At 43.5% G+C, this 16,089-nt stretch overlaps 1 protein-coding gene across 8 annotated transcripts in view; it reads left to right on the top strand.

The window, feature by feature from the left end:
• LOC141801485 (kinesin-like protein KIF13B) overlaps positions 1-7,796 on the top strand; it is a 65,245-nt gene extending 57,449 nt beyond the window's left edge. For all 8 annotated transcript variants that reach the window (XM_074684523.1, XM_074684526.1, XM_074684530.1 and 5 more), the window contains 3 exons: positions 5,107-5,166; positions 5,534-6,764; positions 6,840-7,796. In XM_074684523.1, coding sequence (XP_074540624.1) covers positions 5,107-5,166; positions 5,534-6,764; positions 6,840-7,102 — 1,554 coding nt within the window. In that variant the 3' untranslated portion in view covers positions 7,103-7,796. The remainder of the gene's footprint in view (positions 1-5,106; positions 5,167-5,533; positions 6,765-6,839) is intronic.
• The last annotated feature ends 8,293 nt before the right edge of the window (positions 7,797-16,089 follow it).

The following is a 16,089-nucleotide window of genomic DNA, read 5'->3' as shown; positions in this document are numbered from 1 at the left end:
TTGTTTGATCTGAGGTTTTCAGCACACTGGTGGGACAGGAGGAGAGAGAAGCAGAGCTGTCTGCAGCAGTGCCTTTCATCCATTACGCGCACGCAGAGGGACAGAGGTGAAACTGTTGCTGTATCAGCCAATAATGGCATGATCTCACACTGATCACTGATAAAACAACAGTTTGCTACTGTATGAAAATGGCGTGGTTATGTGTTATTTTTAAAGTTATTATTGAACTGGCTGGAGTGGGCCAGTGGAGCGTGCAGTCAGATGACCCGGAGCCTTTCAGTTGCACTTTGAGCCTGCGTTTGTTGTCTGTTGTCCGGTCTCTTGTAAGGGGGCTCTCTCTCTCTCTCGACTGTTGTCATCCTCAGTGAGACTGAATGTTGTAATCATCCAGATAAATATCAAACATGTTTGAAAATTATCTGGGCGGCTCCTACGAGTCTGTGAGACGATCATGGGACTAAAGATTCATCTGTCAACCGTAGGGATGGGTACCTTTCACATTTGAAATTATACGGTACAGATGCCCGGTACCTGGCAATCGGTACCGGTACTCAACGGTACCAAGTTTCGGTACTTTTTTGTGTTTATGTGGTAAAAAATATCAATTTGTTTAATAATAAAATATTAAAAAGATTAAATTTGACATATTTATTTTTTAATACATAACTTTGCAATGCTGCGTTTATTTCTAGCATGGAAAATCTTCTACTCTTCCACTCCCTCACAGTCATAAGGATCCATTTAGGTACCTAAACATGGTACCTTTTGGTTTTATGTGAATCGATACCCAGTACTTTTGACAGGATTCGGTGGGTACCTATAAAAGTACCTAATTCGGTACCCATCCCTAGTCAACTGCTCACACTAGAAGATAATCTTGGTCGAACATTGGGGCATTCATTTATCAGGAAATGTTCCAGCTACACTCAGTAAAACTGAGCATGTGTGTGCTAGTCACTTCACTGCCAACTGCTTTTCCAACTTTGGACAGTCCAACAGAGGGCTAGCCAATAGACTGGTCCTGAATCCAGGCGCATTACCAACCATCCTCCAACAAACCTGGGACCCTGGAAATGTGAGTATTTTAAATGCTGTGTGCTGTGGAGCAGATGGAAGAGCTTTTCCTCAGTGTCCCCCCTGTCTCTGTGTTAGCTTCAGGATGTTAACTTTAGCTGTGGTTAGCCTGTTGTTTTAGCCTGTAATGTTACGGTAAACGAGCTTCTCTGTTTTCTAAACATTGTGCAGTGGGAGCTCGTGGCGCCGCTCTCAGTGACGTGGAAGAGCGGGGCGGTATCAGCGGTGGCTCATTTACATATGAAGGCCACGCCCACTAAATCAGAGCGTTCTGAACAGAGGGGCTATGAGAGCCTGGAAACAATGCTGCTGTGCTTGATTTATTGGCTTTTTGGACCAAAACATGTTACTACCGTTTCATGAAGACATCAATGATCCATGTTAAACTGCAGAAAAGGAGCAGGATATGGGACCTTTAAGGTTGAGACTGTGTCTGCTCAACCGGTTATTCTTCTTTAAGTTATTTTAAAGAAGAGGAGCCTGATAACTAAAGGCTTGACCTCCCAGACTACTTTTAGAGACCCTAGGTATAATATATGTTGTAGATTTCCAGTGATAGAAGAAGCAGAGCAGCCTCAGAGCATCTCAGAGGCACTGCTATGCTTCACTGTAGGCAGCGTCTTCATTCTTCCTCCCCCAGGGCTTCAGCTCATCCAGGGGAAACTTCTGTGACTTGTTTCTCTGGTTTGAATCAAACTGGGGACGACTTTTCTGGGTCTCGTGGCTCAGTAATGTTATGCATCTTTGAGTTTGACCATAGAGACCTTCAGGAATCTGGTAATGTGGCAGCCGTGTCTTAGTGGTAGAGTTGCTGCCTCTTAATTGGAAGGTTAAGGGGTTCGATCCCCTCTACTCATGTAGTGATTGAGTTCAGTCCATGGAGCAGACACCGGGTGTACAGGGGCATCAGACTCAGGCTGGAGTCCTGATCTTTGCCCCTTTTAATGTGCTTCTGTTCTTTTGAACAACATCTGTTCATCCCGTTGGAGCTGCTAATATCCTCTGGACTCTATGTGTCAACCTGCAGGTACACCTTCCTGATCCAGAGAGGTGTAGGATAGATGTGTTTGACCTGCTCTCTGATGGTAGACCAGCTCATGTAGGTTTTCATCCTAATCAAATACTTTGAGATGATCAATATGATGATTCTGCCAGGAGCTCAAACGAATCTTCCTGGTTCTGAAACTGCTGCAAAACAGTTGTCCTGATATCTGATCATGCTGATATCTGATCATTATGATATCTGATCATCCTGATATCTGATCATCCTGATATCTGATCATTATATCTGATCATCCTGATATCTGATCATCCTGATATCTGATCATCCTGATATCTGATCATCCTGATATCTGATCATCCTGATATCTGATCATTATATCTGATCATCCTGATATCTGATCATCCTGGTATCTGATCATCCTGATATCTGATCATCCTGATATCTGATCATCCTGATATCTGATCATGCTGATATCTGATCATGCTGATATCTGATCATCCTGGTATCTGACCATCCTGGTATCTGATCATCCTGATATTTGATCATCCTGATATCTGATCATCCTGATATCTGATCATCCTGATATCTGATCATCCTGATATCTGATCATCATGATATCAGATCATCCTGATATCTGATCATTATATCTGATCATCCTGATATCTGATCATCCTGATATCTGATCATTATGATATCTGATCATCCTGATATCTGATCATCCTGGTATCTGACCATCCTGGTATCTGATCATCCTGATATTTGATCATCCTGATATTTGATCATCCTGATATTTGATCATCCTGATATCTGATCATCCTGATATCTGATCATCCTGATATCTGATCATCCTGGTAACTGATCATCCTGGTATCTGATCATCCTGATATCTGATCATCCTGATATCCGATCATCATGATATTTGATCATCCTGATATCTGATCATCCTGATATCTGATCATCATGATATCTGATCATCATGATATCTGATCATCATGATATCTGATCATTATGATATCTGATCATTATGATATCTGATCATTATGATATCTGATCATTATGATATCTGATCATCCTGATATCTGATCATGCTGATATCTGATCATGCTGATATCTGATCATCCTGATATCTGATCATCCTGATATCAGATCATCCTGATATCTGATCATCATGATATCCTATCATCATGATATCCGATCATCATGATATCTGATCATCCTGATATCTGATCATCCTGATATCTGATCATCCTGATATCAGATCATCCTGATATCTGATCATGCTGATATCTGATCATTATGATATCTGATCATCCTGATATCTGATCATGCTGATATCTGATCATGCTGATATCTGATCATCCTGATATCCGATCATCCTGATATCTGATCATCCTGATATCAGATCATCCTGATATCCGATCATCATGATATCTGATCATCCTGGTATCTGATCATCCTGGTATCTGATCATCCTGATATCTGATCATCCTGATATCTGATCATGCTGATATCCGATCATCATGATATCCGATCATCATGATATTTGATCATCCTGATATCAGATCATCCTGATATCTGATCATCCTGATATCTGATCATGCTGATATCTGATCATTATGATATCTGATCATCCTGATATCTGATCATCCTGATATCTGATCATCCTGATATCTGATCATTATATCTGATCATCCTGATATCTGATCATCCTGGTATCTGATCATCCTGATATCTGATCATCCTGATATCTGATCATCATGATATCAGATCATCCTGATATCTGATCATGATATCTGATCATCCTGATATCTGATCATCCTGATATCTGATCATTATGATATCTGATCATCCTGATATCTGATCATCCTGGTATCTGATCATCCTGGTACCTGATCATCCTGATATTTGATCATCCTGATATCTGATCATCCTGATATCTGATCATCCTGATATCTGATCATCCTGATATCTGATCATCCTGATATCTGATCATCCTGATATCTGATCATTATGATATCTGATCATCCTGATATCTGATCATTATGATATCTGATCATCCTGGTATCTGATCATCCTGGTATCTGATCATCCTGATATCTGATCATCCTGATATCCGATCATCATGATATTTGATCATCCTGATATCTGATCATCCTGATATCTGATCATCATGATATCTGATCATCATGATATCTGATCATTATGATATCTGATCATTATGATATCTGATCATTATGATATCTGATCATTATGATATCTGATCATCCTGATATCTGATCATTATGATATCTGATCATCCTGATATCTGATCATGCTGATATCTGATCATGCTGATATCTGATCATCCTGATATCTGATCATCCTGATATCAGATCATCCTGATATCTGATCATCATGATATCCTATCATCATGATATCCGATCATCATGATATCTGATCATGCTGACATCTGATCATCCTGATATCTGATCATCCTGATATCAGATCATCCTGATATCTGATCATCATGATATCCGATCATCATGATATCCGATCATCATGATATCTGATCATCCTGGTATCTGATCATCCTGGTATCTGATCATCCTGATATCTGATCATCCTGATATCCGATCATTATGATATCTGATCATCCTGATATCTGATCATGCTGATATCCGATCATCATGATATCCGATCATCATGATATCTGATCATCCTGATATCAGATCATTATGATATCTGATCATTGTGATATCTAATTATCCCAATATCTGGTTATCAAGCTTTACTTTTCTTTCCCTTCTGAAGAAAAAAACAGCAATAAGCACATTTTCATCACTACCAGTATTCTTACTATCATTGATCATAAGATGTTGTTAAAGGTAGCCAGTGATCAGCTGAAGGCTCTGTCATGTATATTTATCCTCAGCTTCTCACCCTCTGACTTCTTGTGATGAAACCTAATCAAACTTGATGAATCCAGCTCACAGAGCTGTTTGTCTTTACACACGCTAACATTTCAGCTTCTGCTTTGTTTGTCTCCTCAGAGTTTGCCTCGTATCATGGTCCAGTCTGCCAGTGTCGATGAGGCAATGAGCAAATATCCGGTAAGTTCCTGAACCCAAAAAGTGACCAGTGAGGAAGAGGTCAGGGAATCAGGAAGAATATCACCACACAAACCAGATCAAGGCTTAAGACCAGCTGAAAAACTGCAAAAAGGGCATTTCAAAAAGGTTCTGAGCAGAGTTTCAAAATGCAAAAAGAAGAAAGGGGAGTGAGACAAAAGAGTAATTTATTAAAAAATGACATAGTGAAATAATGTGCTCATCAGCTGATCCAAAGTTTCAGAGCACAGCCTTCAAGAAAATCTGCTGTAAAATGTGGATCCAGTGTGATTTCCTGGACTCACTCTGTAACGACCTCCTGATGGTGAAACGTCACATTTACTTCTTGGTGTTCTGGGCTTTTCTCCAGGTCCCCCTGGAGGAAATCCTCCCTCTGGACGTCCCCAAAGAGAATCCCAGATCTGTTCCTCTCCCCCCACCCATCATACCAGAGACGGAGGAGTCCACCCCCAGCCCGGTCAGCGAGGCGTCCAGTGGGTACATCTCCACCAGCATTTCCACAGTGACCCTCTCAGACGTCTACACCCTGAGCTGGGACCTGCCTCCAGGGTCCGGTTCTGAGGCTGTGATGGACGGATCTGAAGAGGAACCTAAAGGAGCACAGTCCCCCTCAGACCCTGAACCAGCTGAGGAGAGGACTGACTGGATCCCATCTGAACCACAGGGTTCCGAATCACACACAATCTGGACTCAGCAGGAACCAGATGAGACCCAGCAAAGTGAGTCTGGTTCACCGGGTCAGACAGGACTAAAGCAGGACCCAGAGGTGGACTTTGCTGGATCTGAAGACTGTGAGGACTTAGAGCCCATTAACCCTTATCCTTTATTGACCCAGCAGAGTGTACCCAAGACCCCAGAGCTTTTAACAGACCACTCAGAAACCCCTTCAGCAGAACTCCTTCCAGAGACCCCAGACCAGACAGAAACTGAGCTACTAGTCCACAATGGAACCCAGGAGTCTCCACGTGAGGATGAGTCTGAAGCAGCCGTCACAGAGTCAAAGCAACCCCAAGAAGACCCAGAGAGCCCTGACAGTGTTCAGGACTCAGCTCCAGGTCCAGGTGTGGTCCCAGACCTACCTGAAGTCCTTATTCCAGCTCCTGACTCATCTGAAGACCTTGTTCCTCCAGCTCCTCCTGAGGACTTGGATCCAAATCCTGCCTCTGTCCAGACTTCATCCACCACGCAAGAACCTCAACCACGTGAGCCTGAGACCACCTCAGGTCCAGGTCTTCCTCTGTCCACTGTTAAGCCCTCAGCAGCAAACCCCTTCAAGATCCAGAAGGTCAAATCCTCAGATCTCAAGTCCTTCCAGGAAATAGTTGGTGAGGAGGAGGAGGATCCAAAGGCTGGGCGGTCCAGCAGCCCGGGCTCAGGTCTGAACCTGTCAGTGCCGATGGAAAGCCTGGAGATCATCTCGGACTCTGAGGACCGAGACGGAGCTGCTGCTCTACCTGAGTGGATGAAGGAGGGCGAGTTTGTGACTGTGGGGACCAATAAGAGCGGAACCATCCGGTACGTTGGACCCACAGACTTCGCTGAAGGTTCCTGGGTGGGCGTGGAGCTGGAGGTACCGGCAGGTGAGTGGACCAGCGCTCCGTTGATGCCTTTCTGTTTTGCTGTTGCTGTTTCTGATCTGATCTGTCGCTTCACAGGAAAGAACGACGGCTCCGTCGGAGGGAAACACTACTTCCACTGTAACCCTGGTTACGGCGTGCTGGTGAGGCCCGACAGGGTCACTCAGGGCGGCGTTAAGCGCCGGCGCAAGACGCAGCAGCAACAGCAAAAGTGCCGCAGTGCCAACCTGTCCGGGTCCAGCCCCAACCTGGCCGCCCTCACTGCGTTAGCCAAAGGTGAAGGTGGAGGAGCGGCGAGCGGCCGCAGCCACAGGGACAACCGCAAGTCCTGGAACACGTAGGCACGATCCACAACTTCCCATCCTGGTGGATAAAATCAGGGCTGATCAGATCCAAAGGAATGTGTCGTCGTGTCGCTGTGGCTCCACTTTTAAAGAACAGGCGCCAAAAGAGAAATTCTCCGTCTGCTTCTCAGAGCAGAGCTGATCAGTCAGTGTCCAGAATCTGTCCTCGGTGGGATGGATTCTCGAAGCTATGAACGATAAAAATCAACAGCTACTGAATGTTTTATGTCAACCACAACTTTTAGATTCAGAGGTTTACAACCGGATTTTAATGCTAACAAACACAGCACTTTTTTTATCTCTCTGCTGCTCGCCCAGATCAACCTCAGACATTTCGTAGAGACCGCCTGCCTGGGACGGACTGTGGTAGTTTTGATCCTGTGCCTTAAAGTTTTCATCAAAGTGCCGTAGCCTCTGACCACCAAAGACGGATGGATTAAACACATCTGAGCCTGTTTGGATCCTTGGGTTGACTTTTCCTCAACACGTTTTCTGTCTGAATGAAGCTGACCGTTCTCTGGTACTGCTGTTTGGATTTCCTCGTGTCTAGAGAGAAAAATGTTCATTTGATTTGAAAAAGATTCTTGGGGGATTTGTGCTGATTGCTAACCAGGTGTGTTCTTATTTTTACCTGTTAGGGAGAGGTGAGCTCATCGCTTTACTGTTTGAGTCTTTATTTATTCACAAATCAGTGGCATGGAAATAAACTTTTTATATTGCAAATAAAATTCTTTTTTGATCTTAAACCTGTGTGTGTCTGTGTGTCTGTGTGTGTGTGTGTGTGTGTGTGTGTGTGTCTGTGTGTGTGTGTGTCTGTGTGTCTGTGTCTGTGTGTGTGTCTGTGTGTGTGTCTGTGTCTGTGTGTGTCTGTGTGTGTCTGTGTGTGTGTGTGTCTGTGTCTGTGTGTGTCTGTCTGTGTGTGTGTGTGTGTGTCTGTCTGTCTGTGTGTGTCTGTCTGTGTGTATGTCTGTTCGGTGTGTGTCTGTCTGTGTGTGTGTCTGTGTGTCTGTGTGTGTGTGCGTGTGTGTGTCTGTCTGTCTGTGTGTGTGTGTGTGTGTGTCTGTGTGTGTGTGTCTGTGTGTGTGTGTGTGTGTGTGTGTGTGTGTCTGTGTCTGTGTGTGTCTGTGTGTGTGTGTGTGTGTGTGTCTGTGTCTGTGTGTGTGTCTGTCTGTGTGTGTGTGTGTGTGTGTGTCTGTCTGTGTGTGTCTGTCTGTGTGTATGTCTGTTCGGGTTGTGTGTGTCTTTGTGTGTGTCTGTCTGTGTGTGTGTCTGTGTGTCTGTGTGTGTGTGCGTGTGTGTGTCTGTCTGTCTGTGTGTGTGTGTGTGTGTGTCTGTGTGTGTGTGTGTGTGTGTGTGTGTGTCTGTCTGTCTGTGTGTGTGTCTGTCTGTATGTCTGTTCGGTGTGTGTGTGTGTGTGGGTGTCAGGGGCGATATTGTGGCTCACCAACTTTTTAGCAGGCCCACCCAGCATGGGCAGGTCAATGGTCAGTGGGGGCCATGGCCCCCCATGGATTGGTCTTTGCCCCCTCCGACGGCCCCCCCCCACCACCGCCCATGCTTTACCGGCAACTTTGTTTTGAGGAACCATCTCTGGGCGTTGGTGTTCCCATGGGGACTAAGTCTAGCAGCACACCTGCAGCAGATGAAGTAGTTATTATTGGGGTTCACCCTCACCTCAGGACATACGTTCACGATCTCACGCCTGCAGGAGAGTGGTCTCATCCAAGCACAGAGGGCGGAGGTGACAGCAACTGAAGAATCAGCTTCTGTAAGTTTGTTTTTATGAGCTACATCACCAGTTAGAGACAAACCTAAACATGTGTGTTTTAAACAGCTGTCAGATCTTTTTTGCTGTTTTTTAGGAATACATTAAAAAAAGAATATTATGCAGATCTTCATGATTTAGTAGTTAAAATAACACTTGCCATAACTAGATAAGTAAATGAGTGACTGATTGAAAGACCCTTGTTAAATTTGCCACCCCTGTGTGAGCAATGGTCTCGGTCTAGCTCCGCCCCCTGCTTTTCTTTGATTTTTTTTATTCTCTTCTTATGGCTTTAAAAAAGGCATCGTTTTATTTTATTTCTGGTTGGTTTTGTTAGTGTCAGATGGCCTGTCTTTGTAACGTGAGCAGAGTTGCAAAAACACAGATGTTCTTTGAAAACACAAATAGTGACAGTGTTATATCAGTCAGTCATTTTATTAATTAGGGTCCTCGGCCTGAGCAGAGGGCACCTTCTAGCAGGGCTAGAAGGTGTCCTCCGCCGAAGGCGGAGGACACTATTGTTTTTCGTCCGTTTCTTTCTTATTAGGGTCCTCGGCCTGAGCCAGGGCACCTTCTAGCAAGAGCTAGAAGGTGCCCTCGGCCGAAGGCCGAGGGCACTATTGTATTTCGTCCGTTTCTTTTTTTTTCTTATTATTCCGCCCCGTCAATGAACGCTAATTTGACCCCCTAAACATGCTCAAAAACTCACCAAAATTGGCACACACATCAGGATCGCGTGAAATTGCAATTTGATACCAAACATGACCCCCTACATCCCATAATAAGCTCAATAGCGCCACCTAGGCACACGCTAAGAGCCCTAGCTCGGGCTAGGAATGTCGTAGAGAGATGAAACCAACACCAAAATGCTCGTGTCATCGAGACGCAAAAATCATACGCTGCTACCCTGGACCTATCTCCAACAGGAAGCCGGCTATTTGCCTCACAAAATTAAAAAAAAATTTTTTTAACCATTTCTGCCAAAATTTTCTCCTCTAAAACCAAAAATGGTACAGGTTTGAGACTACCATCACATGACAGACTAGACCCTGCTCTCCAAAAGTTGTGAAGGAAGTTGTTATTTCTGGCCCGGTTTTCGAATGGCGAGCCCTCAAAGCCGCCGACCGCTTTTGGCCGATTTAGGATTTCTCCATGTTAGCAGATGAGGAGAACCGATTTCAGGTCAAAACACACATTCTACTAGTGCCGCATTTGGGCCTCTAGACAAAAAACTACAAGTCATAGAGCTTTAAAAATTACATGGTTGGATTCCTGACAAAATTGTCTACAACCATATGATATTTTTACACAGATTAAGCCAACATTGTGACCTACAGGACAAGTAGTTTGGACGTTTCTCATAAATAAAAAATCCATTTTCAGCACTCTTCCATCTGTCTTGTGACGCATTTGTGCTTCTAGAGAAAAAAGTAAAACTCGTACAGCTTTAAAAATGCCAAAAATGGATTCCTGACAAAAATTCCTATCAACATGATATTTTTGACACAGATTGGGGTAAAATTGTGGACTCTGTGAGGATTTCTTTACATTAGATGGCTGATAAACTCTCAGTCTCCACTCTGTTTGGGGTTCTGTCACGCTAATTAGAGTTCCACTCATGCAGCTGGTGATGTCCTTCAGCCTAGCAGAGGGATACGTTGCCATGGTATCAACTGACTCCCTGACATCCCATAATATTCTCTCAGAGCCATAAGGCTCACTTCAAGCCTACACACACCAAAACAGCCCTAACTGGGGCTAGGAATGTCGTAGACAGATGAAACCAACGCCGAAATGTTCGTCTTATTTTGTTGGACACATTGGAGGGAAAACCGGCAGGAGCCCGAGGACCCGTCTAACGCTGCTTGCAGCTTTAATTAGGGTCCTCGGCCTGAGCCAGGGCACCTTCTAGCAAGAGCTAGAAGGTGCCCTCGGCCGAAGGCCGAGGGCACTATTGTATTTCGTCCGTTTCTTTTTTTTTTTTATTATTATTATTCCCTCCTCCAGTAAATCGCTTATTAGGTCCTCTTAACATATTCGAAAACTCACCAAAATTGGCACACACATTATGGATGCCGAAAATTTTCGTTTGATACCAAACATGACCCCAAACATCCCATAATAAGCTCAATAGCGCCACCTAGGCACACGCTAATGGCCCTAGCTCGGGCTAGGAATGTCATAGAGAGATGAAACCAACACCAAAACGCTTGTGTCATCGAGACGCAAAAATCATACGCTGCTACCCTGGACCTATCTCCAACAGTAAGCCGGCTATTTGACTCACAAAATTAAAAAAAAAAATTTTTAACCCTTTCTGCAAAAATTTTCTCCTCTGAAACCAAAAATGGTACATGCTTGAAAATACCATCACATGACAGACCAGACCCTGCTCTACAAAAGTTGTGAAGGAAGTTGTTGTTTCGGGCCCGGTTTTCGAATGGCGAGCCCTCAAAGTCGCCGACCGCTTTCAGCCGAATTAGGATTTCTCCATGTTAGCAGATGAGGAGAACCGATTTCAGGTCAAAACACACATTCTACTAGTGCCGCATTTGGGCCTCTAGACAAAAAACTAAAAGTCATAGAGCTTTAAAAATGACATGGTTGGATTCCTGACAAAATTCCCTACAACCGTATGATATTTTTACACAGATTAAGCCAACATTTGGCCTACAGGACAAGTAGTAAGGACATTGCTCTAAAATAAAAAATCCATTTCTAGCACTTTTCCACCGCTTTTCCACCGGTTTGTGATGCATTTTGGCTTCTACAGAAAAAAGTATAACTCGTACAGCTTTAAAAATGCCAAAAATGGATTCCTCACAAGCCCTTCTATCAAATATGATATTTTTGACACAGATTGGGGTAAAATTGTGGACTCTGTGAGGATTTCTTTACATTAGATGGCTGATAAACTCTCCCTCTACAGTCTAATCACACTAGTGTCACGCTAATTAGAATTCCAAGCTTTCAGCTGGTGATGTCATTCAGCATAGCAGAGGATACGTTGCCATGGTATCAACTGACTCCCTGACATCCCATAATATTCTCTCAGAGCCATTAGGCTCACTTTCACCCTATGCACACCAAAACAGCCCTAACTGGGGCTAGGATTGTCGTAGACAGATGAAACAAACGCCGAAATGTTCATCTTATTTTGTCGGACACATTGAAGGGAAAACCGGCAGGAGCCCGAGGACCCGTCTAATGCTGCTTGCAGCTTTAATTATTATTCCCTCCTACGCGTGTCCTCAAATTTGACCCCCTAAACATGCTCAAAAACTCACCAAAATTGGCACGCACATTCTGCAAGTCCGAAAATTTGATTAAATGAAAAAATTATCCCCTGACATCCCATAATATGCTCAATAGCGCCACCTAGGCACACGCTAAGAGCCCTAGCTCGGGCTAGGAATGTCGTAGAGAGATGAAACCAACACCAAAACGCTCGTGTCATCAAGACGCAAAAATCATACGCTGCTACCCTGGACCTATCTCCAACAGGAAGCCGGCTATTTGACTCACAAAATAAAAAAAAAAAATTTTTAACCCTTTCTGCAAAAATTTTCTCCTCTGAAACCAAAAATGGTACAGGTTTGAGACTACCATCACATGACAGACTAGACCCTGCTCTCCAAAAGTTGTGAAGGAAGTTGTTGTTTCTGGCCCGGTTTTCGAATGGCGAGCCCTCAAAGCCGCCGACCACTTTTGGCCGATTTAGGATTTCTCCATGTTAGCAGATGAGGAGAACCGATTTCACCTCAAAACACACATTCTACTAGTGCCGCATTTGGGCCTCTACACCAAAAACTAAAAGTCATAGAGCTTTAAAAATGACATGGTTGGATTCCTGACAAAATTGTCTACAACCATATGATATTTTCACACAGATTAAGCCAACATTGTGACCTACAGGACAAGTAGTTCGGACGTTTCTCATAAATAAAAAATCCATTTCCAGCACTCTTCCATCTGTTTTGTGACCCATTTGTGCTTCTAGAGAAAAAAGTATAACTCGTACAGCTTTGAAAATGCCAAAAATGGATTCCTGACAAAAATTCCTATCAACATGATATTTTTGACACAGATTGGGGTAAAATTGTGGACTCTGTGAGGATTTCTTTACATTAGATGGCTGATAAACTCCACCTCTTCACTCTGATCACACTAGTGTCACGCTAATTAGAATTCCAAGCATTCAGCTGGTGATGTCATTCAGCATAGCAGAGGATACGTTGCCATGGTATCAACTGACTCCCTGACATCCCATAATATTCTCTCAGAGCCACAAGGCTCACTTTCACCCTATGCACACCAAAACAGCCCTAACTGGGGCTAGGAATGTCGTAGACAGATGAAACAAACGCCGAAATGTTCATCTTATTTTGTCGGACACATTGGAGGGAAAACCGGCAGGAGCCCGAGGACCCGTCTAACGCTGCTTGCAGCTTTAATTTCATTGGTGATCCACTAACCCAGCCTAACCTGAAATCCTGGCTTCATCCCTGGTGTGTGTGTGTGTGTGTGTGTGTGTGTGAAATAGTAAAGAGTCAGAAAACACTCTCTTTGATATAGCTTTATTCTCTTTTACATTATATATATCAAACTAAAATAAACACAAGTTAAAAAATGAACAAAGAAACTGTACAAAAAAGTATTTACTACATCTTAATTACAGAACAGTCTACTGTCCAAAAAAGGCACTAACTTCTGAAATGGGCAATACAGTAACTGTGAACGAAAGGAGATCTGAGAATGATACGACAGCTTTCAGTCCTCTCAGGTCCAGCTCTGTTGGGATGAGGTTTGGGGAACATGGGACATGTAGACCTTTTGACCCTGACGCCAACACAGGACACCCTGTCAGAGAAAGCACGACCACTGGAGGATGACAACACTGGCAGGGGAACGCCACTTCAGTGTCCACTAGTCAAAGCACAGAGTCTCTACCAATGAGCACCTGGAGCTCCCATCCCATCAACAACTGTCAGAGGAAATACTGCTGGACTGAAGTTTGGGCTATGGCATCTTTCAAACAATAAGGCAATTTATCAGAAAGTGTCTCACAGAGAGGAAAAGAATCTCTAAATGCACTCTCTGGGTCTTTTCTTTCCAAACATCGTTTCACAATATGTAAACAAGCAGATTGAGAAGACGAGAGGACGACACCAAACTCCAGACAGACACAAGGTGAGCCTGTTCAACCCTCTGAGGGCTGCGCTGGGCGCCGGGCTGAGGTTTGTACAAAAGGCATGGAACACGCCACAACCACGAAATGTACCTTTTGTTCTTCCCAGAAGGCCCAGAGGAAGCATGTTTACCAAAACCATGTCAGAGGAAGTCGCACGTAGGAAAATTACTATGAACGTCTTAGAAATCCTGGATCAGTTCTACTTTGAGCTGGGAATCAGCCAGAAGTGAGATAAAGCCTGAAGAGTAATAAAACTCAAAGTTTAATGGAGCTTTTGCCCAGAATGTAACAACTTGCTACATTTTGAGTCATTTTTCTTTTACATTTCAGGCTTTATTAATATCTTTTATCTTTTGGGCTTGAGCCAAGCAGCATCCTCTGGTCTAGTGATATGAGTCAATGCTAAAATCTGCTGAAAATCTACCTGAAGTCAAATACACACCAAGCCAAAAAAGCCATTTTCAGAGCAGAAATTAACATATTTACAGCCTGGTTCAAAAAACGTCTGCTGTCTCTTTCTCTATCAGCACACACTGTACGGAGGGTGAATTTTTTCAAACTCAACAGTTTAGAGGATACTAAGATTGCGAACTCGTCCAATCAGAGGCACAGCTCAGGGCACGTGACTGACGGGCGTCTTATGGCTGAATTGAAGCCCCATCACTTCCAATATGGCTGCAAAAGCTGATCTGCTTCAAAAGTCTGTTTCAGAACCAGACAGGTGACGTCAGGGAGACCATGTCCATTAATCATACGGTCTATGGCTCTAACAGGGCCCACCCAGAAGTCTGGGGATCAGCTGGTCCAAATACAGCCATTGATTGGTTGGCCAACCAAACCAAAGATGGCAACCTCCGGTTAGCACTCTGGGCTAATAGGAATAATCAGATTTACATAAATAACCACAGGTTGCCTGGACCTGGTCAGGGTCCAGGTAAGGTCTCTGGAAGGTCTTCTCTGAGGCCTAGAAAATCCTCTGGATGTCACAAAAAAGCAGTTTAATGACCCCTGGGGAAACCTGTGCAGGTGCTTTGACTTCAGTAGATGATTAGTTTGTGACACTCGGTTAAAAACATTCATGCCCTGTAACATTGGAGCTCATTTCTTCACAGTATTCTATTTCTTTAGTTCCTGATTTCTTGGCTTTTATGAGCTGGAAGCCCAAATTATGTAATCAATAAAATAAATACTTAAATGTTATAATAGTGGGCCCTGAATCTTGAAACATGAAAGTTTAACTGTTAAAATGGAATAATGAAAATAAACTTTTCCATGTTGATTTAGACACAAAGAGGAGGACTGGCAGCTCAATTCTTAAGTGGGGAAAACTCTCCTTATCACTCAAATGAACCTTCTGATGCTCAAACAGGAAACACATTCCTTCAATCTTTCTTTGATCCAAACGCTGATTGATTGTTTCCAGCTGCTCTGCTCATGTGGGAACTTATCTCTGTATGTTCAGAGTAGTAGGAGTAGTAGGAGTGAACGTGTTTCTATCATTACTGATCCACTCAGACCTTTCAGTACAGCTGTCTCACAGAGCGGTCGACGTTAGAGAGCAGGTTTTCTGTGTGTATATGTGTGTGAGTGTGTGTGTGTGGAGTTTGGTGTGGCGTCTCTTCAAAGAGAGGTCCAACCAGTCCAACGCTCTCATACTGATGTTTGGGATCCTAAAGGAAGGCTCGGGGAGGGAAGATCACATTTTTAGCTTAGTCAACAGTGATTTCAAATAAGGTGCATCATTTCTTTTTCAAATATTAGCTTAGCTTAGCATCTCAGACTCAAAGAAGGGGGGGGGGGCTGTTGTTTAGCCAAATGAGCTATGGCACAAGAAAATAAAACACAGCTTGATTATGAAAAATGAGTGAAATTATGAAGCATCATTAATTTAACAATATAAGCAAGTTTCATTTCAAAACAAACATCATTCTTTTTATACATTACCAAAAAAATGAGTATAAATACATATTGGTTTCATCTTCCAACCCTTCCTTTTGAAAACTCAGCCTCCAGCTCCAACTCACTGCT

The sequence above is a fragment of the Halichoeres trimaculatus genome, unplaced genomic scaffold, assembly GCF_033239565.1.
Source record: "Halichoeres trimaculatus isolate MK-OKI-2021-1 unplaced genomic scaffold, fHalTri1.1 fHalTri1_scaffold_13, whole genome shotgun sequence".
Classification (NCBI taxonomy): Eukaryota; Metazoa; Chordata; class Actinopteri; order Labriformes; family Labridae; genus Halichoeres; species Halichoeres trimaculatus.
The sequence above is the reverse complement of the archived record's forward strand: the minus strand, read 5'-3'. Positions and strand labels throughout refer to the sequence as shown.